The 27941-nt window shown below is 47.9% G+C and overlaps 1 protein-coding gene across 3 annotated transcripts; it reads left to right on the top strand.

Moving 5' to 3' along the window:
* The first annotated feature begins 10206 nt into the window (after positions 1–10206).
* LOC116893601 (glutathione S-transferase P 2-like) lies at positions 10207–12762 on the top strand. 3 transcript variants are annotated; one of them, XM_032895306.1, is made up of 7 exons: positions 10319–10353; positions 10499–10534; positions 10943–11049; positions 11167–11254; positions 12031–12134; positions 12238–12345; positions 12517–12762. In XM_032895306.1, coding segments are annotated over exons 1-7 (633 nt in total). In that variant the 5' UTR covers positions 10319–10352; the 3' UTR covers positions 12706–12762. The 3 variants fall into 3 exon arrangements, with proteins under 3 accessions (XP_032751198.1, XP_032751197.1, XP_032751200.1); XM_032895307.1 differs by lacking the exon at positions 12238–12345 and having other exon boundaries at positions 10207–10353; XM_032895309.1 differs by lacking the exon at positions 10319–10353 and having other exon boundaries at positions 10504–10534; positions 12241–12345.
* Positions 12763–27941: the final 15179 nt, after the last annotated feature.

Below are 27941 nucleotides of genomic sequence, written 5' to 3' on the forward strand. Positions count from 1 at the left end.
TACTCTTTAACAATCGGACTTTAAATCACCTGAGGCCTGTGGCTCCTGACCTCAGAGTCACCTACAGTCAAGACAGGTAAAATGTTATTATAGAAGCAACTTTTATTCTCTCAAAACCAAGTTTTGGCCCCACCCCCACGCTCCTAGAGTCTTCACATTGTCCCCCATGGGCTGAGCCTGACCTGAGAAGCACCACACACAGGCCAAAGTGAGCGAGGCCTGGGGAAGTGGGAGTGCTCTAGCTTGATGGTGCAGTTCTCAATGGCGTGACCACTGTCCAAGTGAGTCCAGTGTCCTTTAGAACAAGTGGTCACATGACCCCGAAAGCCCAAAGTTGAAATCTAGATCTGTACTCAAGAAAAAAGAGTGCCAGGTGGTGTCACAGGCCTTTAACCCCAGCATTTAAGAGGCAGAGGCAGGCAGATCCCTGTGAGTTGGAGGCCAGCCTGGTCTAGAGTGAGTTACAGGACAACCAGGGCTACACAGAGAAACCCTGTCTCAAAACCAACCAACCAACAACAAACCCCCATAATTTCCCATAAACCTAGAGTCATTATTTGTAGCAGCTAGGGTTAAACAACCCAAAGATTCATCAGCGGACAGCGAGCAAGTCCAGAATCTAGGCTGGCACGGTGGCGCACAACTGTGATTCCAGCACTGGTGAGGAGGGCGGGCTTCAGTTACAAAAGGAGACCCTACCTCAAAAAAAAAAAAAAAGGAAGAAAGTCATGCCCAATGGCAAAAACCACACGTGGCTTCTTTATTGAAGCAGAGTTTCGTGTGGTCCAGGTGCCTTTGAATTCTCTACGTGGTTGAGGATGACCTTGAACTTCTGAACCTCCTATCCAACTGCCGCATGCTAGGATTACAGGCAGGAGCCATCATGGCTGGTTTATAAGGTGCTGGGCACTGAATACAGGCCAGCTTTGTGTGCGGTAGGAAAACACTACCAACTGATCTACCTCTCCAGCGCCATACAATGGAGTATTTTTCAGCCATAAAAAAGTTATAAAGTAGGGGACTGGAGAGATGGATCAGTGGTTAAGAGCACTGACTGCTCTTCCAGAGGTCCTGGTGGCACCCACATGGCGGCTCCCAACTGTCTGTAACTCCAAGATCTGACACCCTCAAACAGACATACATTCAGGCAAAAAGACAATGTACATAAAATTAAAATCAATAAATAATTAAAAAAGCTGTAAAATAGCCAGGTGGTGGCGGCTCATGCCTTTAATGCCTTTAAGCAGAAACTGGGTAATCTCTATGAGTTCAGGGCCAGCCTGGTCTACCAAGTAAGTTCCAGGACAGCCAAGGCTACATAGGGAAACCCTGTCTCAAAAAACAAAACAGAGTTATAAAGTATTAAGACATGCCCCAACACGGATGAATTTTGGAAAAGATCATGCTAAGTGAAAGGAGCCAGAAAAACAAATACTGTGTGAGTCTATTCATATGACTCGGCAGAGACGAAAATCCTTGGTGCCCTGGTGTTGTGGTTTGAATGGAATGGTCCCCATAGACTCCTGTGTTTGAACGCTTGGCCCATAGGTACTGGCACTATTAGAAAGTGTGGCCTTGTTGGGGGAAACGTGTCACTGTCATGGCTGCTTTTAAAGTCTCCCCTTGTCAAGCTAGTGTGACACACAGTCTTGTTCTGCTGTTTGTGGATAAAGATGTAGAGCTCTCGGCTCCTTCTCCAGCACCATTCCTGCCTGTATGGTGCACCCTGCCATGATGGTAATGGACTAGACCTCTGAACTGTATCTCCCCCAGTTAAATGTTTTCTTTTATAAGAGTAGCCTTGGTCATGGTGTCTCTGTTGGCTTACAGACAATTCTGCTAGACTCCTCCCAGTGACCTAGTAACAGTGTATCAGGCGGTGTATAAGAAGACTGCTTGCTATCTCAACCCTTCTTCTTCTTCTTCTTCTTCTTCTTCTTCTTCTTCTTCTTCTTCTTCTTCTTCTTCTTCTTCTTCTTCTTCTTCTTCTTCTTCTTCTTCTTTTCTTCTTCTTCTTCTTCTTCTTCTTCTTCTTCTTCTTCTTTTCCTCCTCCTCCTCCTCCCCCTCCTCCTTCTTTTTCCTCTCCTCCTCTTCTTCTTCCTCTTCTTCCTCCTCCTCTTCCTCCCTCCCTTCTTCTCTTCCTTCTTCCCTCCCTGGCCAGCCTCTTCTGCTCTTTCTCTTTTTCTGCCCTCCTCTGTCTCCCTTTCTACCACTTCACCAAGTCCTCCTCCCCCTTTTCCTACACTAAACAATGAAATTCCCCTTTAGCAGATTTGTCATGTGGTGTGATTTCTCAGGGGGATATATTGGCACAAGCCTGCCAGGTGCTTCCTCACACCTCCCCCCCCTCCCCCTCCCCCCACCACATCTTATTTCGTAACACTGGCACCAAAAGACTCCGGAGGCTCTTCCTGTGTTTGCTTCTCGTGGGTCTATGTCACACTCCAGGACCCTATATCCAACCTGCCACCACCTGCAGCGACTATACTCACCTATCCCTCATCACCGCATCCACCAATGACACTTACGTAAGTTTCCCTGTTGGTCTTTTTAACTTCTCCCAGAGCCTGAGGAACTCACAGACTGTCCTGTCCTCGGAGCTGCAACCCTGCCGTTTCCGCAGGCCTAACCGGGCTATTGTGCCCTCCTCTGTTCTTCCTCAAACCATTTTGTGGATGAGACCCTCTACAAGAGCTCGGTTCTCCTTCTCACCTTCTGGCTTCCTCAAAACCCCTGGTACCAGGCAATGAGTCTCTCCTCTGGTTTAGCCGGGCTAAGCCACTGACCCCCATTGAGTTGTGGTGACGACCCTCCGAATGGTCTGGTCTTCGTTCTTCCTCTCTGAGTCTGAGGATGCCCACGACTACAGGCTGCAGTGATATTCCACTTCCCTTTCTCATCCACAGGAATGATCCTCTCATTCCCTCTTGGGATGCCTCTTAGAAAACCTCCAGCCTCTACACTGGTCCTAAATGTCTTTCCAATCATATTTCTACAAATACTACGAGTGACTGGGGAAATGGGAAGGGGTTCTCTATTTCTCTTTTCTCTAAACCCCATTTCTTCATGCCTGGTCTCAGTTAAAGGACTCCCGAGAGTTATCATTTGCCTGTAAATTTTATTCCAAATTCCAGGTAAAATCCTCTCCCTCTACATGGCCCAGCCCTCGGCCTGCCCATGTGGACCTGCACACGCCTCCCCACTCCTGCAGCTGGTCTGCACTAGGAAGGCTGTCTCTCTTCGTGGCCTTGCGCTTCCTAGGCAAGCGCTCTACCACTGAGCTAAATCCCCAACCCCGTAGACTCAGGTTTTATTACTATTTCCAGATTCTCACTGACACAGACAAGTGATCTCAAATATCTTATACGCATTTGCTCTGTCCTACATTAAAATTCTACTTTCCCAATCTTGAAAAGATTTTATCTCTGATTTCTTTACATTTTGCTCTCAAATTTTTTTATCTTAAGGTTATGCTGTAAACTGTCATCTAAGGATTTATAAGTTGCTCATTGACTATGGATTAAAATCTATATAACCTACAGTAATATTTGGCTTTATTCAGCTCTTGTTTAGGACATATATATTTGTATGTAACTCAAATTCAACCCTATGTGTATGTAACTTGGATTTAACTCTATGTATATATCCATATAATTTGGATGCAACTCTCATTTAAGGAAAAAAAATTACAAAAATTGATACCTACGAGGAAAAATGTTTTAGATATTAGTAATCATGTGACTTTACCATCTTAAGAAGACCACATTGCATGAAGCAACAATTCTAAAACTGATCAGCCGTAATGAACAGTTTATTATTTTGTCATCTTTTAGACTAAGAAAGCAACAAGTCTCATATTTTAAATTGGTGTGGATTTTTATGTGATGATAAAAATCAAAGTTATATTTTTACAACACACTGTGTATGTGATTCAACCCTGATTTAAAATGTTTCTTATATGATGATGAAATTTCAAGATCATAAAGGTAATTCTGATTAACAAGGGCTAGTTTTCCGGAGCTGGGGACCGAACCCAGGGCCTTGCGCTTCCTAGGTAAGCGCTCTACTGCTGAGCTAAATCCCCAGCCCAACAAGGGCTAGTTTAGAATGTGTGTCTAACCACTTGTGTCTTTGCTGGTATTTGGCCACTGCGTGCTTGCGTGAACGGATTCTGTTTCTTTCTCCTGCCACCAGCCACCTTGGTTAAATCCACCTCTTGGTTTTCTTTCCACTAGATCTAATGTAGTAGGGATTTGGATGTTGTTTAAGTATGGATAATTTTGAAATAATTTCATCTGTTCCACTGCTATTTTATGCTGTTTTGCCTTCCTGCGAGCTCTGAAAATGTGTCTTAAGTCAGGGTGAAATCATCTCTCCCATGTTCCCCCTCCACAGAAAAAAGCCTCATCTGCTGGGCTTAATGGTCAGACTTCCGCTGCCTGCAAGGCCGCAGAGACCACACGAACCTGGGCGCACTATCTAGGCAGCGGACTATGGACTAATCTCTGCTGTTTTAATCAATACATGGCCTCTACATTAAAAGTTATCCTTTCAGATCTCTGATTACATTGTTGACTAAGCTGACTGTAGCTTGATAACTTGAGAACAGGCAATGGCTTCTCAGCCCATGGTGATCCACCACGGTGGTAGCTCATTAGTTAATTCACTAGCTAGTCAAGGTGCCAGACCTCTTGTTTAAAAAGTGATAGGTTTGCCTTGCTCACAGGTAACAGGTAAAAGGTAAACAGGTTTCAGCTGTAATTTAAACTTTAAAAGTTCAGAGTTCTAACATCGATCAATGGAGTTCTGGTCAATTATTACCCTAGTTCTGGTAAAACATTCCACTATACAACCAATTATCATAGTCACAAGTTTAAGATTTTGTTTCCTTTATCTTTTAACTAGAGACTTAACATGTTTATTGTTATGCTAAATTTATGTGCATCTAGTCTTCCAGATAGAAGGAAAAGCCCCACTTGCCCCTTCTGCTCTACAGAAGGTTTCTCTTCCCTGAGGTCACCTTAAGGAGTCTCATAGTTTTAACAAAAAATTGTTACCAAGCCTCTACTATGACACAAAGATGATATCTACTACCTTTTTCTACAATATGGATTTTAATACAAACAATTTAATGAGCCAAAATTTTATCTCCTTTTGAAAACCTAAATAGAGTGTAGTAAATTTCAGGAAACCCACTTGGATCCACCTCTCATGGGTCAAATGGACTCCATCTGGATAAGTACCCCTGACAGTCAACAGCCCCAGTTTCCCACCTGTTGCCTATTCCAGAAGCCGGGCTTCCTCCCCCAGTTCCACAGTTTGGGGACTCCCCTCCCCCAACTACCAAGTCCATGGGCCTAAAGGTTTCAAATATACACTCAAGAAAAAGGTTTTTTCCTAACCTATTTAACTTTATTTTCTGCCTCATATGTGTGTGTGTGTATATGTGTATGTGTATGTATGTGTGTGTATGTCTATGTGTGTGTGTGTGTGTGTGTGTGTGTGTGTGTGTGTGTGTCTATCACCTGCCACCATTACTACCTGTGCTGCCACCAGTTGTGGGTGGCCTGGCAGCGTTAAGAAGACTGCTTGGGGTTGGGGATTTAGCTCAGTGGTAGAGCGCTTGCCCTAGCAAAGCGCAAGGCCTAGGTTGGTCCCCAGCTCTGAAAAAAGAAAAAAAAAAAAAAAAAAGAAGTCCGCTTGCTCCCTCAGCTCTTCTTCTTTTCCTTCCTCTTCCTCCTCTTCTTTCCTTCTCCTTCTCCTCCTTCTTCCTCTTCCTCCCTTCCTCTCTCTCTCCCTCTCCCTCCCCCTCTTCCCACATGTTCCTGGCCAGCCTTTCTTCCTCTCTTCCTCTCTTTCTGTCCTTCTCTGTTCTCTTTCTACTCCTTCTCCAAGTCTTCACTCCCCTTCCCCTGCAATAAACTTCCCTTACATCAGGTCTGTCACATGGTGTGGTTTCTCAGGGGGACACCTTGGCAGGGCCTGCCAGGTACTCTCTTACCCCACCACTACTTTATTTCACAACAGTCTCTTCCCAGCAACGGAAACCCTAAGACCCCATGATGAGGAGTCACTGCTGACGGGCTCAGGGCTTCTTTGGGGGCTTAATGACAGTGTTCTGGACTTGGACAGCGGTGACAGTTGCTCAGTGCTGAATATATTAAAACCCACAGAACAAGGCTGGAGAAATGGCTCAGTGGTTAAGAGCTCTGGATGCTCTTCTATAGGACCCTGGTTTGATTCCCAGCACCCACATGACAGCTTGCAACTGTCTGTAACTCCAGTTTCAGGGGGTCTGATGTCTTTCTGGATTCTGCAGGCAGTGTATGCCCATGCTGTACTTGCAGACCAACCACCTACACAGTTAAAAAAAGAAAAGAAAGGAAGAAAAGCCGAGGGAATATCCATTGTACTAGGGTGAACCTTACACAAACCAAGGCACTTTATATCTTTAAATTGCCCTAAAAATAGGTGTGGATAGACAGACAGTCTCAAGGTGGGCGTAAACAGAGGAAGCTGCTTGGCCCATTGAACTGTCAAGGATCTGCTTCTGGGGTGTTAGAACTGAAGAACTTCATCTTCAGGCAGCCACCGGGAGCTCTGTGAAGAGGGATAGCCCACATGGCCACAGAAAGATCTCCTATGGGCTATGGGCTGGAGAGATGGCTCAGCGGTTAAGAGCACTGACTGCTCTTCCAGAGGTCCTGGGTTCAAATCCCAGCAACCACATGGTGGCTCACAACCATCTGTGATGAGATCTGATGCCTTCTTCTGGTGTGTCTGAAGACAGCTACAGTGTACTTATATATAATAAATAAATAAATCTTTTTTTAAAAAAGAGAAAGATCTATGTCAGGTAGTCTTTCTTTCATCAATCAATCAATCTTCAATTAACTTACCGGTAGTTGTTCTTGACCATAATTTCTGAAGTCAGCAGTGTAGGAAGTGAAGGGTTTGCTTTGGCTCAGAGCTCAGAGGCTCAGACTGTGGTCTTGGTGTCCTGTGCTGAAGGAGCCCGTCGTGGTGGGAGCATTTGTAGACAAAACTGTTCACTTCCCAGACAGAAAGAGAGGGGCTGACTTTCTCTACATTCTCTTCAGAGCATGCAACCGGCAACCTAACTTCCTCTACTGGGGAAATGGCTTAGTTGGTGAAGTCCTACCACACAGGCACAAGAACCTAAATTCAGATTCCCATCACCCACATAAAAGCTGGGCACAGCAGCAAGTCTTGTTACCAGAGTGCTGGGGGGAAAGAAGGGTAGGGGTGGAGAATTCCTGGGCTCATTGGCCGGCCCACAGAGCCGAACTGAGAGCCCCTCGAGAGATCATGTCTCAAAAAAGTAAGGTGCAGGGTGATAGACAAAGGCACCCTTTGACCTTGACTTCTGATGTGCAAACGCGCGCACACACACACACACACACACACACGCACACGCACACACACGCACACACAAGTTCCACCTTCTCCTAACACAGTCATTGGTTCTCAACCTTCCTAATCCTCTGACCTCTAATACAGTTCCTCATGCTGCAGTGACACCCAACTATAAAATTATTTTCATGCTACGTCATAACTGTAACTTTACTACGGCTATGAATTGAATGTAAATATCCGATATGCAGGATATCTGATGTGCAACCCCTGTGAAATGGTTGTTCGATCCCCCTGTCTCCCAAAGGGTTGTGACCCACAGGTAGCAAACCACTGTGCTAACAGTTCCACAGTCCGATAACCAAGTCTTTAATACATAGACCTTTGGGGGTCACCTATTCAAAGTATAGCGTCTGCTTTCCCAAGTCTGCGATGCTTCTACCTAAGGAGGGAATGTCTGAGATACCGTGTCCCATCAGCATAATGGCAACACACCTCTCCCTTCCTCTATGACTTCTTCCCAGGGATGCTTGGGGGATGAAATGAGATCGTTTCTATGAAAGCTTAGTAAGCGGCTCTGTGCTGGGCAGATGTTCCCCCAGCTGTGAGCCAGGGATGAGAGCCCAACTCTGGCGCCACCTCCTCCACTCCTCCCAGCCCCACAGAGCTGCAGGCTCAAGGGAGGGGAAGTGCTTCCCTGCCATGAGCCTTGCTTATTAGGGTTCTCCTGATTGGGGTAATCTTGGTGCCCCCAAGTTCAGGTGGATGGTTCTGCATCTCCACTTTCTTTGTAGCTCTGACCCACAGAGAGCTCTGCTCCATCGAGGGACCCTAGTGGGGACTGGCTGGAGTCCTGGGTGTGCCAGGAGGATTGGCCTCCCAGGCTTGGGAGATGGCTCAGACTGTGAGCTGCTTGCCTTGCAAACACAAAGACCTGACTTGAACTCCCATGACCCACATTAAAACAAACAACACAAAAGGCTGAACATGTAATGGAGAAAAGATGGCCAGTCTTTGGGGCTCACTGGCCCCCCCAGCCTTCCCTGCTAGATGAGTTCCAGCCCAGTGTGGGACCTGTTGTCCTGTTCAGAAAGGTGGATGGCAGTGAGAAACAACACTCACAGTCAGACACAACACACACACACACACACATACACACACACACACACACACCACATACACATACACCCATCACACACACACATATACACCAATCTCACACACACACACACACACACCACGTACACATACACCCATCACACACACACATATACACCAATCTCACACACACACACACACACACACACACACACACACACACACACACATTTTAAGCAGAAAAGGAGAGATGGAGGGAGGGATATGAAGAAATTCTTATCACCACCTTCACTTATTAACACCTTAGCTGTTCTCAACTGCCTCAGTTTTGCGGTAATTTTATTTATTTTTTATTTTATTACTATCGTGTGTGCGTGCGTGCGTGCCACAGTGGTTGGAGGGATCAGAGGAGCACCCTTGGGAGTCTGCTTTCTCCTTTCACTGTGGGTTTCAGGAATTGAGCTCATGTCATCAGGCTTGGTGGGAATTCCCTGAGCTTTCTCACTGGGTCTGATTTATTTCATTGTCTGCTAACATTTATTTTCTTTTTACTTATGTGTGGAGGGGATGTGCCTGTAAGTGCAGGTGCCCTCGGAAGCCAGAGGACTTGGACTCCCTGGAGCTGGCACTGTGTGCTGCCTGGTGTGGCTGCTGGGATCTGAATGCAGATCCTCTGCGAGAGCAGTGCATGCTCTTAGCCACTGAGCGCCTCTGCAGTCCCTCAGCACCTTCCTCCTTGGAGCTCACAGCACCAAGAGTCCAGGTCTGCACTGCCACCCTGTGCTCCAGTGGGGCAGTTTATGTTACAGAAGTATATTGTGAGGTGACATATTCTGTTTCTCTTCAACAAGAAGGTATGGGGGGGGGTTTAAAAAGTGAGGTTCCCAGCCTGGCAGTGGTGGCACACTCCTTAAATCCCAGCACTCAGGAGACAGAGACAGGTGGATTTCTGTGAGTTTTGAGACTGGCCTGGTCTATAGAGCAATTTCCAGGTCAGCCATGGCTACACAGAGGTCAGAGAAACAGTCTCGATAGATAGATAGATAGATAGATAGATAGATAGATAGATAGATAGATAGATAGACAGACCGACCGATAAAGTGAGTTTCCCAGGGAACTGACCCGATCAAGCCAGTTTAAATCCTGTTTACTAGCTGTGTGGCCTTGGGCATGTCACTTCATTTCTATGTTTCAGTTTCTGTTTCTATGAGACAGGAACAGTGCTAGTCTTGAGGATTGATACATGTAAGCCTTAACTCTTCCCTAAGAGTTTCCTGTTACAGTGTCACCAAGACAGGAGGGAATGGTTCATTAGTTAAAATCCCTTTATTCTTTTCTTGAAAAGACAGGTACTTGCTATATAGCTCTGGCTGGCTTGGTGATCTTGGTGTAGACCAGACTGGCCTTGAATTTGAATGGGCTGCCTCTCTTTGTATTTTGAGTGCTGGCTGTCCCTGGAACTCTCAGACTAGACTGGGCTGAACTCAGAGATCCTCTTGCTTCTGCCTCTAACCACCGACTCTCTGTATTGCCTTATTTTTACAAGGAGCATTTATTATTATACCATGTGCTGTTGGCTGGAGAACTTCATGCTTGTAAGCCACTGTCCAAACCCCTGAGGACACAAGAAACCACATGGTTTGGGCGTGTTAAGGTGTGAGGCTTACCATGTGTGCTCTTGCAAAGCTCCAGCAGGGTACAGCACCGCAGACATGAAGGTGAATCTACCCTGCCTGCCAGGAACCTGGTACATTGAACTCGAAAACGTGATTCTGGGGCAGTGTGGGATATCTGAGGGGTGGAGCCTCGTTGTAAATATAAGGCCCCCGGTCACTTCCTTTGTTTCTGCTGAGCTTGCACCACACTGCATCTGCCCAACAGTGAGTAGGAACCCGGAGGTGAGGGCGGGGGGAGGGGCAGAGTAACACCCCCACTCCCACCTCCTGTCCCCACTTCTACCTTCCCCTGGGCCCTGCAGCCTGGGCAAGGTCCTCCCTAATCCTGCCTTTTGTCTCTCTGTCCTAGTGCCACCTTACACCATCATCTATTTCCCCTCCCGAGGTGCGGCCTCAGCGTTTTCAAGATGAAGGGCACAAGCCATAGTCACTCCTGGGGAACCCCTCAACACTGGCGCTGGAGGGGCGTGGCCAAGACCACGTTGGGGGCAAGACCGAGACTTGGGGCGGGACTACAATTGTGGTTGGTGGGGCCAGGACTGACCTCTTAGCCTCCATAGGCAGCTGCACTGTCTGTCACTTTTCCTCCTTCCCTGTGCCGATGGGGCTGGGTCTTGACTTGCCAAGATAATGTTAGGACGTGGTCTCTACCATTACATTTCTTTCCTCCCTTCGAGGCTCCCAAGCTAGTTTAGCCCTCTTGTCAGCTTTCCAGTCTCCCAAACTCTCCCAGTATGCTCTGAGGGTGGGTCTCTTCGCTGTCGCCTCATCCCCATCCTGCACCCCAATACAGGGCGCTGTGAGGTTATGCGCATGCTGCTAGCCGACCAGGGCCAGAGTTGGAAGGAGGAGGTGGTGACCTTGGATGTTTGGGAGCAAGGCACATTCAAGGCTTCCTGTGTGAGTGTCTCCCCCTGCCCCGTGGGTCTGAGATTGGGACGAACACAGCCTTAGGGTGCTGTGTCTAGGGTTGGGGCAGCCAGGTTCAGCACCCCTTACAGAGAGGTCTTCTCCCAGCTGTTTGGGCAGATCCCCAAGTTCCAGGATGGAAAGCTCACTCTGTACCAATCGAATGCCATCCTACGGCACCTGGGCCGCTCCTTCGGTGAGTCCTGAAGCCCAGCCCTGAAAGACACCGGGCAGATGCTCCTCAAAATGTCCTGGGGCTTTGAATGGCCTCACCTGCAGCCATCAATGTCCCACCTGGCTGGAGGGCAAGTGGGTTACTCTAGAGGATGGTGCAGGGCCCAGGTTCCAGAAGGCTACTGGTGTGTCTGCTGGGCTGTCTGTTGTTCGTACAGCCAGGGGCTGTGAGTTTCCAAGTGGTATCATTTTCCTAATGACATCCCATAAGAGGCTATGACTTCCTATGTGAGACAGTGAGCTGGGGCTAGATGCTTCCCATTAGACCTTCCTGTCCTTTGTCTTTCTAACTTGGCCATACATGAGTCTGGGAAACCCACAGTCACAGTGAGGAGGTCTCAGCCTGTTTGAAGAATGTCAGGACCGTGGCAGAGGCAGGCTGTTCTCTCTCTGGGTCTGGTTAGGAGAGGGATGACTGGAGTTCCACAATGCTGTGATAACCTGGAGGTAGACGGGTAGACAGATTGTTTTAGGGGGAGTACGAGCCCGAGTCTTTGTCTTTCCTTAATATAGCAGATCCAGATGGCAGGTGTGGCCCCCAAAACAGGTCTGGGCTTCAGTTGGTTGTGGCCCTGGGGGTTGGTACCCTCCCTGTGAAGGTAAGGCATGGCTGAGGTAGGCAGGGAAGACCCCCAAAGCAAGGTTAGAGAGTAGGGCCCTACAGGCCCAGGCTGAGGTCTGAGTGGGCATGTAGGGAAGATTACAGAACCTGAGCTGGCTGCCTGCCTGCTGACCCAGGGCTCTACGGCAAAGACCAGCAAGAGGCAGCACTGGTGGACATGGTGAACGACGGACTGGAAGACGTGTTCAGGCGCATTGCACGGCACTATCTCCATATCTGTGTATGTAGGGGCCATAGGCTAGTGCCACGGGGTGGTCAGGAAAGGGAAATCACTTTGGTCCATCTGGCTGCACATCCCCCAACGGGGTCATTTCTGACCGCAGAAGGAGGACAAGGGCCAGTATTGGAAGGAGCTTCCAGGACACCTGAAACCATTTGAAACTCTTCTGGCCCAGAACAAGGGTGGCCAATCCTTCATTGTTGGTGACCAGGTAAGCACTGGGTCAGGCCTTTCCCAACCTACTCATGTCAGGTCCTTTCTCAGAAAGGTAAACTGAGGCCAAGTTCCCTAATGAGGTAGAAGCAGGAAGCATCCAGTGTCTTGCTCCATGGATTTTCAACCCATCCTGCCTCTGAAGCCCTATCACACCCTTGTCCCTTAGATCTCCTTCGCCGACTACCGCCTGCTGGATTTGCTTCTGAACCTAGAGCTCCTGTTCCCTGGTTACTTGAAAGACTTCCCCCTGCTCTCTGCCTATGTAGCGCGTCTCAAAGCCCGACCCAAGCTCAAGGCCTTCCTGGAATCTCCTGAGCATGTGAACCGTCTCCTTGCTGCTTGCATAAAGATGTGAGCCCACCTGCCTCCCCCAGCCCACAGCCCAGACCAATAAAAAAGATGGCAGGAGCCAGTGCCTAGCACACCTTTAATCTCAGCACTTGGGAGGCAGAGGCAGGTAGATCTCTGTGGTTCAAGGCCAGCCTGGTCCACAAAGTGAGTTCCAAAACAGTCAGGGCCTGTCTCAAAAAACAAAAACAAAAACAGAACAACCAATGGCAGGAAGCCACACTGTGGGCTTAAGGGGCAAAGGTGAAGATACAGTGGACACTCTATAGGATTGACACCTAGGGCCACCGCTGCTAAAATATCAGGCCCAGAGCTGCCAGGAAAGAGGGTCTTTGGTGCTCTAAACCTCCAGGACCCACTAGAGGACTTCCTGCTGGGAGTTGACTGATCTTTAATCCTACAGGGTTCCTTTGGGCATCAGCTAGCTTCTGCCTCAATCCGTGAACTCATTCTGAGCAGACACTTGCCCTCAGGAGTGACACATGTACTTGAGTTTGTCCCATGTGCAGGCATGTGACCTCATGTGCTGTTATCTGAGGCCATGGACAGTTGGAGTCTCCTATCCCGTGTGCAGGCAATCAGCAAGTGCCTAGTGCAAGGGTCCCAAGGCAGGCCTGCAGCTCAGGGGCTCCCTACTGTTTTCAAACTGGGAGCGTTTGGAAACTGGTGTCTGGATCTGCTCTCCAGCTGGGGAGGTGGAACAGCCTTTTGTACCCAGGTTAAAGTGCTGGCCAGCTGCTTCTAGGGATAGAACTGAAAGTAGATTCAAGGGAACTGTCCTCATTCTCCCAAAAGGTGTCCCTTTTATAGCCCTCCTAGGATTGAGAGGGCTGAGAAATGAGAAGGGATCAGGGCTCAGCCTGAGGATCAGGACTCCAACCTGAGATCAGGGATCATCAGCTCAGGGAATAGGTTTAACCCAGGGGTCAGAGCTCACCATGAAGAGCCGGTCTTAGGACTGAAATCAGGATTCAGCTCAGGGATGAGGACTTAGTCCGAGGATTAGAGTTCAGACCTGGGATCAGAGCTTAGCCCTTGAGCTGCACTCCTCAGCTATGTCCTACAGGCAGGACGTTTATGGGAACCTCCACCACCTCCTAGTGTTGCTCTAGAGCAACTGCTATTTGCTGCCACCTTCCCAGAGAGTGTCCTGAGGCTCTTCATACCCTGAGGGGACTCAGCCGTGCCATCAGGACTCTCTAAGCTGCTCTTACCTGTATGTGGGTCCCATAGAAACATAGCTGACCCTCTGTGGGCCTGTTCTCCCTCGCACTGAGGCCAGAGCTGGATTTTGCACTCAGGCAGGTGGATACTAAACCTTCGTTCTTTCCCAAACATCCCCAGAAACCTCTTCTGCATGTTCTCTGGGCAAGAGCTATTTAACACAGGCGTGGTAGTAACATATTAAATACTCAGGCTGAAGTCAAATGGGAGAAATCCGGGGTCATGTCCAAACTCCAGCAGTCTGGGTATTTGTGTCTGGGTTAGGAAGGCTGTGCATCAGCTCTGTACGCCTGGGGCACGAAGCTGGGGTGAACTCCAGACAGGAGTCTCTTCTCACTCTATCCACGGATATTCCAGTCCCCCAAACTCTCCTGTCCCAGTGCTTCCCTGTTTGGCTACAAACCCTGAGCTCTGAACATTCCTCTGCCAACTTTAGCCAGAGGCTGGAGGGAGGAGCCTTGTTTGCACGCGTGCCTGAATGGTTATTTTCTGCCAGAAGGCAGAGATGCTGCCCCTGCCCACCAGAAAATGACAGGAAGACTTTTGCCCCTGGGGCTGCTTTTGTCTTAAAAATATGACCACCAGACCACGTGAGGCAGTAACCTCTCCTACGAAGTTCAGGTGCAGGAAGCTTGAGGCCTTCCCGATCTGCCTGGGCTGTTTTTGTGGAAAGTTACCATTTTGCAAGTCTGAGGCAGATGCTTTTTCCTGCTGTTCCAAAAATAGGGCGCTGTGACCTTTGGCTAGTAAATTCAGCCAAGGCAAAGTTACATACACATTGGGATGGCTGCCCAGTTCCAACCTACCGACCGACCGCCTGGGCATCTCTTCCTTCCACTTTGTGTTAGTCCCCAGCATCCTCCTCCTGTGCCAGGTCTTGTCCCTTAGATGCAGGACTAACATGTGACCCAAGGCTAGCCAGTCGTGGGAAGACAGGCACGTGGACTATTGTACCATTGGCTTTGTCAGCCCTAGAATTTGCCTCCTCAGAATGAAGACACCTCTTCCCATCCTAGGGGTTGGAGTTTGCAGGTAACCATTGTTGTGATGTGGACCACAGACCTGGGTTTGTAACACCACGAGGTGAATGCTAGCCCACTCAGGTGACCCTACACTTGTGATCGGGTGAGGAAAGTGTTTAAGCTGCTTGGCCACCGAATCTGGATTTATCTGGTCATACAGAACCCGGTGTGTGAACAAGAAGAGGAAAGGGCTTTGGACCTAAGTCAGTCAGTAAAGTATTTGCTACACTTGGGACCTCAGTCCAAATCCCCAGAATCCATGTGAAAGCCAGACGTGGTAGCACATGCCTCTCGAGTGGTGCTGAGAGGCCAGGAACAGAAGGATCCTCAGAGCTCACTGGCCAGTGTGTGTTCACAATCAGTAACCTCTGGGTTACTGCCTCAGAAAATAAGGGGAGGGGGCTCAGTGGTTAAGAGCACTGACTGCTCTTCCAGAGATCCTGAGTTCAAGTCCCAGCAACCACATGGTGGCTCACAGCCATCTGTAATGGGATCTGATGCCCTCTTCTGGTATCTGAAGAATTGTACTCACACACATAAGGTAAATAAATAAATAAATCTTTTTTAAAAAATAAGGTGGAGAGCAACAAAGGAAGCACACTGCATCAACCCCCTGCCTCCACACACAAGCATACGAAGCCTTGTGCACACATATAGAATGCACATATGTTTAACACACACCACACACAGACACACACAGACACACACACACACACACACACACACACACACACGCAACAGAGAAGTAGGAAATCTTAGGTGTTTTCTCAGCCTCTGAAGAGGAAACTTTTCATAGACTTCCTTGCTTTGTTTTTTTGAAATTTTACTTCTTAAAAATAGTAAAAGGGCTGTGAAGCCCGGCCCAGTGGCGTTTGATTGTAATCATAACACTAGGCAGGTTGATCCAGGAGGACCATGAGTTTGAGGCCAGCTTGGGGTATATACAGAGTTCAAGGTCAACTTGAATTACAGGAGAGCTCCAGGAAAAGAAGGAAAGGAAGAAAGAAAGAAAGGAAGGAAGGAAGAAAGAAAGAAAGAAAGAAGGAAAGAAAGACAGTGAGAAGGAAGAAAAAAAGAAAGAGAAAAAAGAAAAGTCACGAAAACCAAACAAATAAAATCCCAGGTGAATACCGGTAAAGCTATGCATGCTGGGAAATGGCCTAGTGACCAATGCTTTGCTCTCAAAGGGCCGGTACAGCACAGAAGCTGACGGCTCAGGCCAGACCTCTGAGTCAGAGAATTTGCTTTCAGTCGTTTACTGATGGTGCATGATGTGTCCAGGCACTGCGTTGTGTATTTTAGATATGGTGTCTCCTGTAGGCATGTAGTTCAAGGTCTCAGGCTGTAACAAGCCCGGTGCCTGCTCTCTCACCTACTGTGTTCTTCACCTTAACCTCCCTTCCCTTCCCTTCCCTTCACTCTCTCCCTCCTCCCAGCCTTCTAATGCAACACTAGAGTTGGAGGCCTGGACCTCATGCACACTGTGCAAATACTCCCTGCTGCTCTGCACTTCCCGCCCTCTTGTTTTGCTAACAAGAGTGACCTACAGTGGGAAAACTCCTGGCAGGAATGCACTTTGCTGCTCTGCCAGCTGCACTGGCTTTATTGCTGGGTCCCCAGGACAATCTAAGGAAAAACTGTATGAAGGCGGCACCTTTATCCCCACACCAAGACACCCCTTGCCCAGCAACCCATAGGATACTATAGGCCTCAGTGGAGAACCAGACTGGAATCAGCTCACACAATTGCATGCCTGCCTTCTTAGTGAGCCTTGCAAGGCTTTGGGAGAGCCTGTGTGACTCCATTCTTGGGCAGACTGTTCCTCCAGCATGGGAAATATGGATACGTCACTAAGAGGTTTTCTTAGATCTAGTGGTGCCAGCCCAGAGCCATTGCTTTCTGGCAGGGCAGTGTGTGTTCTGGGGCTGCCTCACTGTCAGGGCTCCACGGATCAGGTTCATCCTTGAGGGACCACTATGGCTAGGAAGATGTGGCTCATGATTGGCTGGCTCAGGTCACATGCCCATGGTGGTCAGTTTTGTTTAACTCATGAAGATTTGGTTCCTGTTGAGAAAGAAGGGCTTTACCAGCAGAGCAGAGGGGAGAAGGAATGATGAGTCTCTGTGCTGTCTTTATCATGCCAGCATGGTACCTCCCATGCCCATTTAATCAGCACTTGGAAGTCAGAGGCAAATGGATCTCTGAGTTCGAAGCTAGCCTGGTCTACAGAGTGAGTCCCAGGACAGCCACAGATACACAGGGAAACCCTTTCTGGAAAAGCAAAAACAAAACCATTCCTAAGAGGCACATGGATGAGGGCAGGTAGGAGCTTTGATCAGAGAGGGACATGTGTATGCCCAGGGCCTGGATGTCATCGACAGCACTTCCTGTGGTCAAGCAGGCAGGAATAGATGGTATTAGTGGGAGGAGAGGGAGCCTGGGCTCTGCCCCAGACAGCTCCATTTTGGCCTAGCTAGATCTTCAGTAGCAGGCTGGTGTAGCAGTGCCTGGGACAAACAGTGAACTTTCTACTAGTCGTCCAAACAGGGATGGTCCAGCAGGCAGAGGCGGATGTCTGCACCAGACCTGAGGGATCTCACTGTGTTTTCCATACCTACTACCAGATGCCCAACACTATCTCTACACTCATTGTTCAACTCCATTCTCACACTAAGCTGCCCCAAGTCAGCACAGAACCCCAAGGGAAGGACTTAGTCGCATCAGTCTCAGTCATAAGCTTCCTGTCTTTTCTTTCTTTCTTTCTTTCTTTTTTTTTAAGATTTATTTATTGGGGTTGGGGATTTAGCTCAGTGGTAGAGCGCTTGCCTAGCAAGCGCAAGGCCCTGGGTTCGGTCCTCAGCTCCAAAAAAAAAAAAAAAAAAAGATTTATTTATTTATTTATTTATTTATTTATTTATTTATTTATTTATTTAATGTATGAGTGCATTGTAGCTGTCTTCAGACACCAGAAGAGGGCATCAGATCTCATTACAGATGGTTGTGAGCCACCATGTGGTTGCTGGGATTTGAACTCAGGACCTCTGGAAGAGCAGTCGGTGCTCTTAACCTCTGAGCCATCTCTCCAGCCCTTCTTTCTTTCTTTTTCTTTTTCTTTTTTTTCTTCCTTTTTTTTTGGACAGAGTCTTACATCGTGGCCCTGGCTAGCCTGGAACTCACTATGTAGATCAAATTCGCCTCAATTCAACAGAGACCCACCGGCCTCCATCTCCCCAGTGGTGGGATTAAAGCATACTTAAACCTCCTGTACCCCGACAAATTTGCTACCAAACTGGGGGTTCCAGTGGTTCATTGACTTGCCGAAGGGCTCACAGAACTTTAGCAAAATTTCAGACGCATTGATGTAGTTGCCAAAAAAGGCACGACTCTGAAAAGGTAGATTGAAGCGCGGCAAGGGGCATGGCGTGGGAGGGACAGAGTAAAAAGGAATGTTCCTGCCTGTTCTGAAACAAACACAGGAAAAGCACTTTGGGGACCTAGGTTTTGGTTTGTCACCAGCAACTGTGGCCATGAGAGCCTGCAAGATGCAAAACTCAAACAATAGAAACATGCTGGCAGAATATTAGCTAGCATTCTTCAAAAAACATTAAAATGCTCAGGAGGGTTGGTGAATGGGAGCGACCCTCTGCCTCAGCCTCTGCACGCGTGCGCCCCCTGGTGGTCAACACTTTAACTCTTAGAGCTGGTTTCCAGTGTTTTCTCTGGTTGGCCTGTTTGGTTGGTTGGTTGGTTGGTTGGTTGGTTGGTTGGGGTTGGGTGGGTGGGTGTGTGGGTGGGTTGGTTTGGTTTGGTCGGTCGGTCGGTTGGTTGGTTGGTTGGTTGGTTGGTTGGTTGGTTGGATTTTGAGGCAGTGGTTTATTACTGCTGTTTTGTAACCTGTCTGCTAGGAGCAGTCTGAGTTGATCTGCTTCCTGAGCAGCGCCCCCGTTTGCCAACCCCACTCAGAAAGTACTGCACTATTTTAGGCTTCTCATTTTGGAAATGAGATTACAGTAACCACATTGCCCTCTTTATAGAGTCTTGCTTTCTAAATAAATAAATAAATAAATAAATAAATAAATAAAATAGTAATAATTCTCCAGGACAGCCAGGGCTACAAAAAGAAACCCTGTTTTGAAAATGTATCCAAATGTATCCAAAACTAACAATCATATCATCGGTTGTAGTTCAGTAGTAGGGTAATAACTTAGCATGTCCAAGGTCCTGAGACTGATCTCAGGCACACATCAAAAACACAAGCATGGCTGGCAAGGTGGTTTTGTTGATAAGGGTGTTTGTGGAGCAAGCCTGGAATCCTGAGTTCGTCAGAGCTCACACTGAAGGTGGAAGAGAAAACTGACTCCACAAAGTTGTCTTCTGATCCTCACAAGCGCCACCCACAGACACACATCATGCATATACAGACATACAGGTTCAGGATAAAAAATTTAAATTTAACAAACAAAACTAAAACTATGAGGCAAGAGAGATGGTGGAACAGTTAGGGCCACATAATGCTGTGCCAGAAGATGGGAGTTTGGAACTCTGAACTCCCATGGAGCAGCTCACAGCCACTTACAATCAACTCTAAGGATCTGCTGCCCTCTTCTGGCCTCTCTGGGCACTGCACTCACATGCACATACCTATGTGGGCACACACACACACACACACACACACACACACACACACACACACATAAAAGATACATTTTTATTTATATATTTTCTATTTATATAGACACACTCTAATCCCAGCTGTCAGGAAGCACAGATCCCTGTGAGTCTGGTTGACACAGTGAGGACCTATCTTAAAAGCGAGGACTTCATTTCTTGTTTTTTTTTTTTTTTGGAGCTGGGGACTGAACCCAGGGCCTTGCGCTTCCTAGGTAAGCGCTTTACCACTGAGCTAAATCCCCGACCCTGGAGGACTTCATTTCTAGTATTGTAAACTACAGACATTAACTTATAATTGGCTACTTTGTGAAGGCCTCAGTGACAGCACCTCCCTTTTCAGCTTCCCTTCCCTAATCTTTGTCATTGATGCCTTTACAAAGTCAAGGCGATCATCTAGCCGTCCACTCGGGACTCTAGGCTACATACAGTGAACCTCACATAGTGCCAGCCACTATAGTGCCAGCCACTGCAGACACCAAGGCAGTGTTTGCTGCCTTCACTTCCCAGCTTTGCATCCCCTCCTCCTCCTCACCTCTAAAACAAGCCCTTGGAGGTGGCGACTGACAGAGGCTAGAGGGACGTCTCCCTAGCTAGACGTCCACACCAAAGCCAAATTTGCACAGGGTCAGAATGGAGAACCTTGGTTTATCAAGATGGCTGATGAGTGAAGGGACCTGCTACCAAACTGGATGGCGTGGATTCTACTTCTGGATCTCATGTGATAGAGTGAGAAAGCCAACTCCAGCAGAGTGTCTTCTTGCCTCCACAGCACCACTTGTGTGAGCATGAGCGTACACACAAGCACACACACACACACTCACACACACACACACACGAGCATGTACATGTACACTCATGCACTCACACCAAAATGTAACAGAAAGGTATATAAAAAGTGCTGACGATTCCCCTCGTGCTCTCTGCTTCCTGGGAGGCCTTCGTGACTTTGGCACATTGCCGAGCAGTGGATCTGTCATTCTATGGAGAGAAGCACTCACTCTGAGGGGCCGTGGTCTGTCTGTGAAAAGGCGTTGAGCCAGCTCAGTAGCGTTTTCTCTGTTGCCCCCGAGCTGTGAGGCAGTATCCGAAGCTGCTTGACCACCCTCTGAGCCTACTGCAGGAATATGTCTGGAGCTCCCACGGCCTGGACCCTGATGTCAGTACAGGGATGTCGGCAGGTGCTGGACATCGCCCTGGGGCACTCCACACCAACCACCCTGGTGAAGCAAATGATACTGAAAGATGCTCACGACTGTGTCTGGGGGACACGGTACAAGGGGTCAGCAGTTTCTACACTGGATGGAGAGCACGTGTTTAATTTCTGTGACAGTACAGTAGCTGTGGGGTTCATCTTCCCTACCACTGCCGTTGCACAAAAGCAAACAGACAACCATGTAGAAGACAGGCGTGGCCGGGTAGTTCTGGAGCACACCTTAAGTCCCAGCACTCAAGAGGCAGACACAGGCTGGAGAGATGGCTCAGTGGTTAAGAGTCTTCCAGAGGCCCCGAGTTCAATTCCCAACAACCACATGGTGGCTAATGAGGTCTGGTGCCCTCTTCTGGTGTGTCTGAAGAAAGTGTACTCATATAAATAAATACATCTTTAAAAAAAGGGGGGGTTGGGGATTTAGCTCAGTGGTAGAGCGCTTGCCTAGCAAGCACAAGGCCCTGGGTTCGGTCCCCAGCTCCAAAAAAATAAAAGAAAGAAAGAAAGAAAAAGGAGAAAAAAAAAAGAGGCAGACACAGGCAGACCTCTGTGAGTTGGAGGCCAGCCTGATCTACCAAGTGAGTTCCAGGACATCCAGGGCTGCACAGAGAAACCCTGTCTTGAAACAAATATACAAGATCAGTCCAACAAAATTTTATCTACAGAGGCAGGTGATAGCCAAGATCCTCCATGTGTGAGCCCTTTTCTGTGGAGACCTAGACACACTAACCTCAACTCCAGTAGCAAACTGCAGAGAAGTGGTTTCAGGGAAAAAAATTTGAGAAAAAAAAAAAAAAAAGCTGGACTGCTCAGTGGTTAGAAGTCCTGGCTGCTCTTTCAGAAGACCTGGGTGCAGTGTCCAGCATGCTCACACAGTGGTTCACAAGCATTCACATCTCCAGTTCTGGGGGGGATCTGACACTCTGTTCTTACCGTCGTGCACATGATGTACATACGCACATGCAGGGGAAGCACTCATGCATATAAAATAAAATCAATGTTAAAAAAAAAAAACCCAAGAAGTTGGGGGTTGTTGAGCAGACATACTTCTTAGAGACGGAGGGTGCCTGAGGGTATTGGCAAAGAGAGGCCGAGGGACCATTGTTACCCGGTCCTCATCACTGCCATGGTTGGGGAAGGACTGTCCTTGCTGTCACACTGCCACTTACTGACCTAATGCAGCCGCAGGCATTCCCAGTCAGATGGCTGCAGACTCTGCTGGGGAGAGGCACTCGGGCGAAGATGGAATTTCTCCCATCCGTGCTTTCTCCTCAAATGCCCTCGGACTGACATATTAGAATCTGGAAGCCTCCTCCCAGCCCCAAGGGTCTTGAGAAGAACCTCTCGTCTCAGGCTCTGCTTGTGGGTGACAAGAGATTGGCTGTCACCTTATTTCCCTGGGACTCAGCTTCTTTCTCTCGAAGCCACAGGCTAGCCTGTTTGGCAACTAAAACCAGAGTTTTAATAGGCCATAGTTTGGCTAAGTAAAACAATAGACTAACCACCAGGGGGCGCAGGCTCACACGTTCCAGATGCCTCAACTACAACAGCCGTCTGCAGAACCATGTACACACAGAGAGTGCACATTCTAGAAATATAGAGCACAAAAAGGACAGTTATGGATGTAAAATAGAATAAATAGTGGACAAAAAAGAAAAAGTTGAAGGGCCAGAAAGACAGCTTAGCAGACAAGGACATCTGCCACCAGGCAGGATGTGACACTCCCTTGCACAACACAGTAAGTAAATGATTTTCTCAACGTTAAAACAGTAAATAACAGATTTATATACCCTATAAAACGGAAAGATGAGAATATAAAAAGCTGGTTGCAGTAAGCGACACTTACAGTTCTAACTACATGGGAAACTGAGGCAGGAAGACGGCTATAGCTCAGGAGCCCCAGGCCAACCTCCCCAACATCCCCAGACCTTATCTTAGATACAAATAAATCGGGCTGGGCTTGTAGCTCAGTTTGCAGAATGTATGTTTACCAGGCACAAAGTCCTGAGTTCCACCCCCAGCGCCATAGAAACTGGGTGTGGTGGTACACACCTGCATTCCCAGCACTAAAGAGGCAGAAGTAGGAGGACCAGAAGTTCAGGATCATTCTCCAGAACATGGAGGGTTTGAGGTCAGCCTGTGCTAGAGTCCACATGGCTAATGAATAAGCAAATGTATGTACATATGTACGTATGTGTGTACGTTTGTATGTATGGACGTACGTATGTACATATGTACGTACGTATGTATGTATGTAAAACAGCTTAAAGTGTAGAATAAAATGATGAGTGATACATGTATGTGTTGGAGACGTCAGAAAAGATAATCTAGAAAAATGTTATATATTTTATGTGTTAGCAAAGCACCAGACAGAAAACGTCATTTTCTCAGCCTCTGGTACATAACAGGTGTGCCCTACCATGCCTGGCTCAGAAATCTCCTTTCTGCTTACATTAGTCAGGCTTCTCAAATTTGATAAACCTTCATGGTGGTCGTGGATGATGGCTGATGCTATAATAATCCCGGCACATGAGAGTCCGAGACAGGAGTATTAGTGAAAGTTCCAGACAAGCCTACCCTATATTGTAAGACTTTGTCTCAAATATGTGTATGTGTATATGTATGTGTATGTGTATATGTATATGTATGTGTATGTGTATATGTATGTGTATGTGTATATGTATATGTATGTGTATGTGTATATGTATGTGTGTATGTGTATATGTATGTGTGTATGTGTATGTGTATATGTATATGTATGTGTATGTGTATATGTATGTGTGTATGTATATATGTATATGTATGTGTATGTGTGTATATGTATATGTGTATGTGTGTGTATGTATGTGTATGTGTATATGTATGTGTATGTATATATGTGTATGTGTATATACATATATATGTATATATCAGAAACAAAGCAATAGTAACAAAGTGCCCATAGTGATATTTTAAATGTTTGTCTTTATTAATTATATCTAGTAATGTGGGGGTCCTTACCTGATCTGGATGCCGAGTCTATTCTTCCATGGAGAGGCTCAGCCCTGGCTCTTATGGTTCCTTTAAGCCATTGGAAGGGAACCTTGGATTCATCCTGGGGCATGTCCTTCCCAGTTCCAGAGCCTCAAAGATGGAGATGTCTGAGAGCTACAGCCTTTCTGATAAAGATCTAAATGGGGGCAGGGGAGGGCAACCCAGAATTGCGGAGCTGTTTCTGAAGTAAGCACTCCAACACTAGAGAGAACAGAAGAGAGGGAGGAAGCCAGGTCAGCTCACGAAAGGCTGCTGGGTCCAGTTTGTATTTTTATTTTATACTTTAAAACCACACGGTGGTGGGGCAGGTGGTGGGGCAAGCAAGCAAGATTCTATAGACTGGCCAGCAGGTTGTCAGGTTGTTAAGGGCAGTGTCTCACTGTCCCAGCTACTTCTGCAAGTCAGTCTGTATCGAGGGAAGTAGGCTTAGCAAACAGGCAGTAAAATCAGCGCTTCGAAGTCGGTCACCAAAGAAATCAATAAATCAGCATTTGATAATTGGTCTTTTTTTTTTCTTTTCTCTTTTATAATTGGCCTTTTCTACCTTATTCTACGCCACGATCAACAGCCCAAGCTCCACAGTATGGGGCGGGACACGCAGAACCCCATCCTCATCTATGCTAGAATGCTGGCAGGTAATGATTAGTGAGTTCTGGAGTGTGGTAGCCAGGAGACAGCATTTCACAGCTCTCCTCCCCATCCTCTGCTCCTTCCTGCCCCCCTCTTTTGAGATGTTCACTTAGTCTTGGTAGGGGGATTGTGGTATATCTCATATGTCAATGGCATCACCTATATAAATACATTTTAGAAGAGAATAGTTAGGGGGGAAATCCTATTAAAATATGCAGAAGATTGATTTTTCAGTCATTTATTTATTGATACAGGGTCTCACGAAGTAGCTTTGATGGGCATGGATCAAACTGGCTTTAAATTTACAGAGGTCTACTAATTTGTTTTCTGTCTGCTGAAATTAAAGGCAGGGCACAGCACAGCCAGCTATGCAGACAAGTCCAGGAAAAGAAACTCAACACAAGAAATTAAGTTAACACAACCCACTGTCCAGCTGGAATTCAAACCTCAGTGCTCAGAAAAAAAAGAAAAAAAAAAAGCAAGGGTGTGAGGGAGCAAGTCCTCTACCACGGCCATGCATCACAGCTATGAGAATGGCAAGAAGAAAGCTGCAGCTGCTGCATCCTGCTGGGGAGGATGGAAGGATTCTTCCACAGCGCTGGGAGAAGAGGAAAATATTCCAGCTACCAAGGCAGCACCTTAGCAAGTTACACGTGTTCTTCTGGCCTGACTCTGCCATCTTTCTACTGCACACTATCACACAGTTCGTGAGCCCCACTGTTTACCTAACCAGTGTGCAACCATGTAGGGCCCCTGAATCCATCCGTCCCAGGAGCTCAGCTGCGCCTCAGCTGGTAAATGGATAAACTGTAGCAAAAGTAGTCAAGTCACTATGATTCAGCAACAAAACTCTCACATCCACACATATCCCATCGGTTTGTCCAGAGAAGCTGCCCCTCCTCCACCCCCCCCCCCGCCTCCCCCCTCCTTCCCCCCTCCCCTTTTCTTCTTCCCCCTGGGAGTTTCCTGTTTATCTGAGTGTCACAGGCATGAGAACACACAGTGTGTGGAACTGGAGTTCACCTCCCCCTGGGATTGGATTCCTTCCTGATAAGAAGATGCAAGGAATCCTTCCACGCCCTTGGTGAGAAGACAAAATTCTCCAGCCTTCTTCACGACACTTTAGGAAGTAATTTCAGACAGGGCCTCGGTCTACAGATCAGGTTTCCTTTGCAGTCACTATCCTCCTGCCTCAGTCTCCCGAGTGCTGGGATTCTAGTCACACATCATCGTACTCAGCTTGGCTCAGTTCTCTTTTTGCATGTGCATGTGGTATTTCTGTGGGTTTTTGCATGTGTATGAATGCATGTTCACATGTGTGCAACTGTGTGTAGAGGTCTGAAACTGACACCAGGCTTTGTCTTTGATTGCTCTCTGCTTTTGTGTTGTTTTTCTTTTTTTTTTAATTGAAGCAGAATCCCTTGATAAATTAATTCAAGGTCACTAATCCCAGCTCGCCTGACTAGCTAGTCAGGAATCTTTTCTCTGTCTCTCAGGTGATAGGATTACAGGTCAAAAATCTACACGTGTTACTACATAAAGTCCTCTAGCCCTCAGGCTAGATGCTCTGAATGAGGCAGTAACCCAAAGTATGGGTTGGGGGGGGCAGAGATTCCCCTCTTTCCATTCATATCTACCCAGCCCTCTGAGACCAGAGTAGAAGGTTCAGTGATATACCTGTAATTCCAGCAACGAGGCTGAGGCAGAGGAGTTGCTACAAGTTCAAGTCCAGCTCATGCAATCTAAACAGCCCATGATTAGGAGCCGGCAATTCCACCAGGCAAGAGAAAAGATCCAAGAACTCGAGGAGGGCCCAGACCCTCATTGATGAGAACTGGGGCCAGAGGGAGCTGACAGTGGGTGAGAATGTGAGGTAGGAGTGCGTGCGGCTGCTCCTGAGGGCCACTGTTCTATGTGTGCCCATCAAGGATCCACATACCGGGGACCAGCACTTCCGCCCTGGGTGCAAGTGGAGGAACTGAGAGTGAAGTAGATGAACACATATAAGAAAGGACAGGCTCAGGCTGGGGTCCAACATGGACTAGGAATCTAGTAGCCCCTTAACACCCCCATACACATGTCTGTGCTCTATTGAAGGGCCAGAAAGGCCTGGACTGTGCTGGGGGAAGGGGAATGGCTGGGGGGTGGGGGGAGTGAGACACAGACATAGCTACTCACAACTGCTTGAATAGTCCAAATCCCCATTACCCAGGGAGATAGGACATGGAGGAGAGAGAAGCCAGAGAGGAAGGGGAGCCTGGAGAAAGAAGCAGCCCTTAGCCAGACTGAGGGAAGACAGTAGTGTGGCTGTCAATTCAACTTTAACTCTCTCTCTCTCTCTCTCTCTCTCTCTCTCTCTCTCTCTCTCTCTGCATCCTTCCTCTCCTTCTCCCCCCCTCCCTCTCTCTCTCTCCCTCTCTCTCTCCCCCCCCTCTCCCCCCCCCCCCCTCCCCCTCTCCCCTCTCTCTCTCTCTCTCTCTCTCTCTCTCTCTCTCTCTCATTCTCTCTCTCTCTGTAACCTCCCTCTTCCTTCCCCTCCCCTCCCCCTCTCCTCTCCCCTACCCCCCTTTCCTTTAGGTTGTGGAATAACACACTTGGGTGTGTGTAACAGTGAGGTTGTGTGTGGTAGCCTTTAGGAACAGATGTTTATTTCGTTAATTTTTATTTTTAAAAAGTATGGCCGGGGTTGGGGATTTAGCTCAGTGGTAGAGCACTTGCCTAGCAAGCGCAAGGCCCTGGGTTCGGTCCCCAGCCCCCCCCCAAAAAAAAAAGTATGTCTCTCTGTGTTTGTGCACATGGAACCTCAAGGAAATCAGAACTGTCAGATCTGGCCCTAGAGTTCCAGCCAGTTGTGAGCCACCTGGCTGCGTTCTGGGAACTGAACTTGGGTCCTCTGCAAGAGCTGGGAGTGTTCTTAACCATGAGCCATCTCTTCAGCTGTTATTTTTTTGAAGGGCTGAAGAACTAGCGTCCACGCCAGAAAGGCGAGGAAGCACCAACTGTGAAGTTCTGACGTGTAACGGCAACTTTGTCTCCTTGCTTCATTTTTCTTCCCTTTTTGAAGCACCTCTGATCTCTGGCATGGAGGATCCAGGATCTCAGTTTTCTGGCTGCTCCTGGCGAAGGTCAAATGATCAAATGAAGCTCTTGGGGCAGGAGAAAGAAGTTGGTGAGTTAGGATGGCCACTGGTGGAATCTGCCGGAGAGGTTGGTAAATAGGGATGGGCAGAAGGCAGACAGAATTGCACACGCTCCAGAAAGCTGTCTCCTTCCAAAACAAAGTGGAAAGGGAGCTGAACACACCCTTCTTGGAGCAGGACCCAAAAATGAACCCAGCATTGCTGCAGACTCCGGTCCAGCTGCTGAGTGTCCCGGCAGGAGCCGGGAGTTGCCGAGCTCCGCTACCCGATTCCCTCCACTGTGTTGACTCAGCATCCGGGGCGGGGCGCAATGCCC

Source organism: Rattus rattus, chromosome 2, assembly GCF_011064425.1.
Source record: "Rattus rattus isolate New Zealand chromosome 2, Rrattus_CSIRO_v1, whole genome shotgun sequence".
Classification (NCBI taxonomy): domain Eukaryota; kingdom Metazoa; phylum Chordata; class Mammalia; order Rodentia; family Muridae; genus Rattus; species Rattus rattus.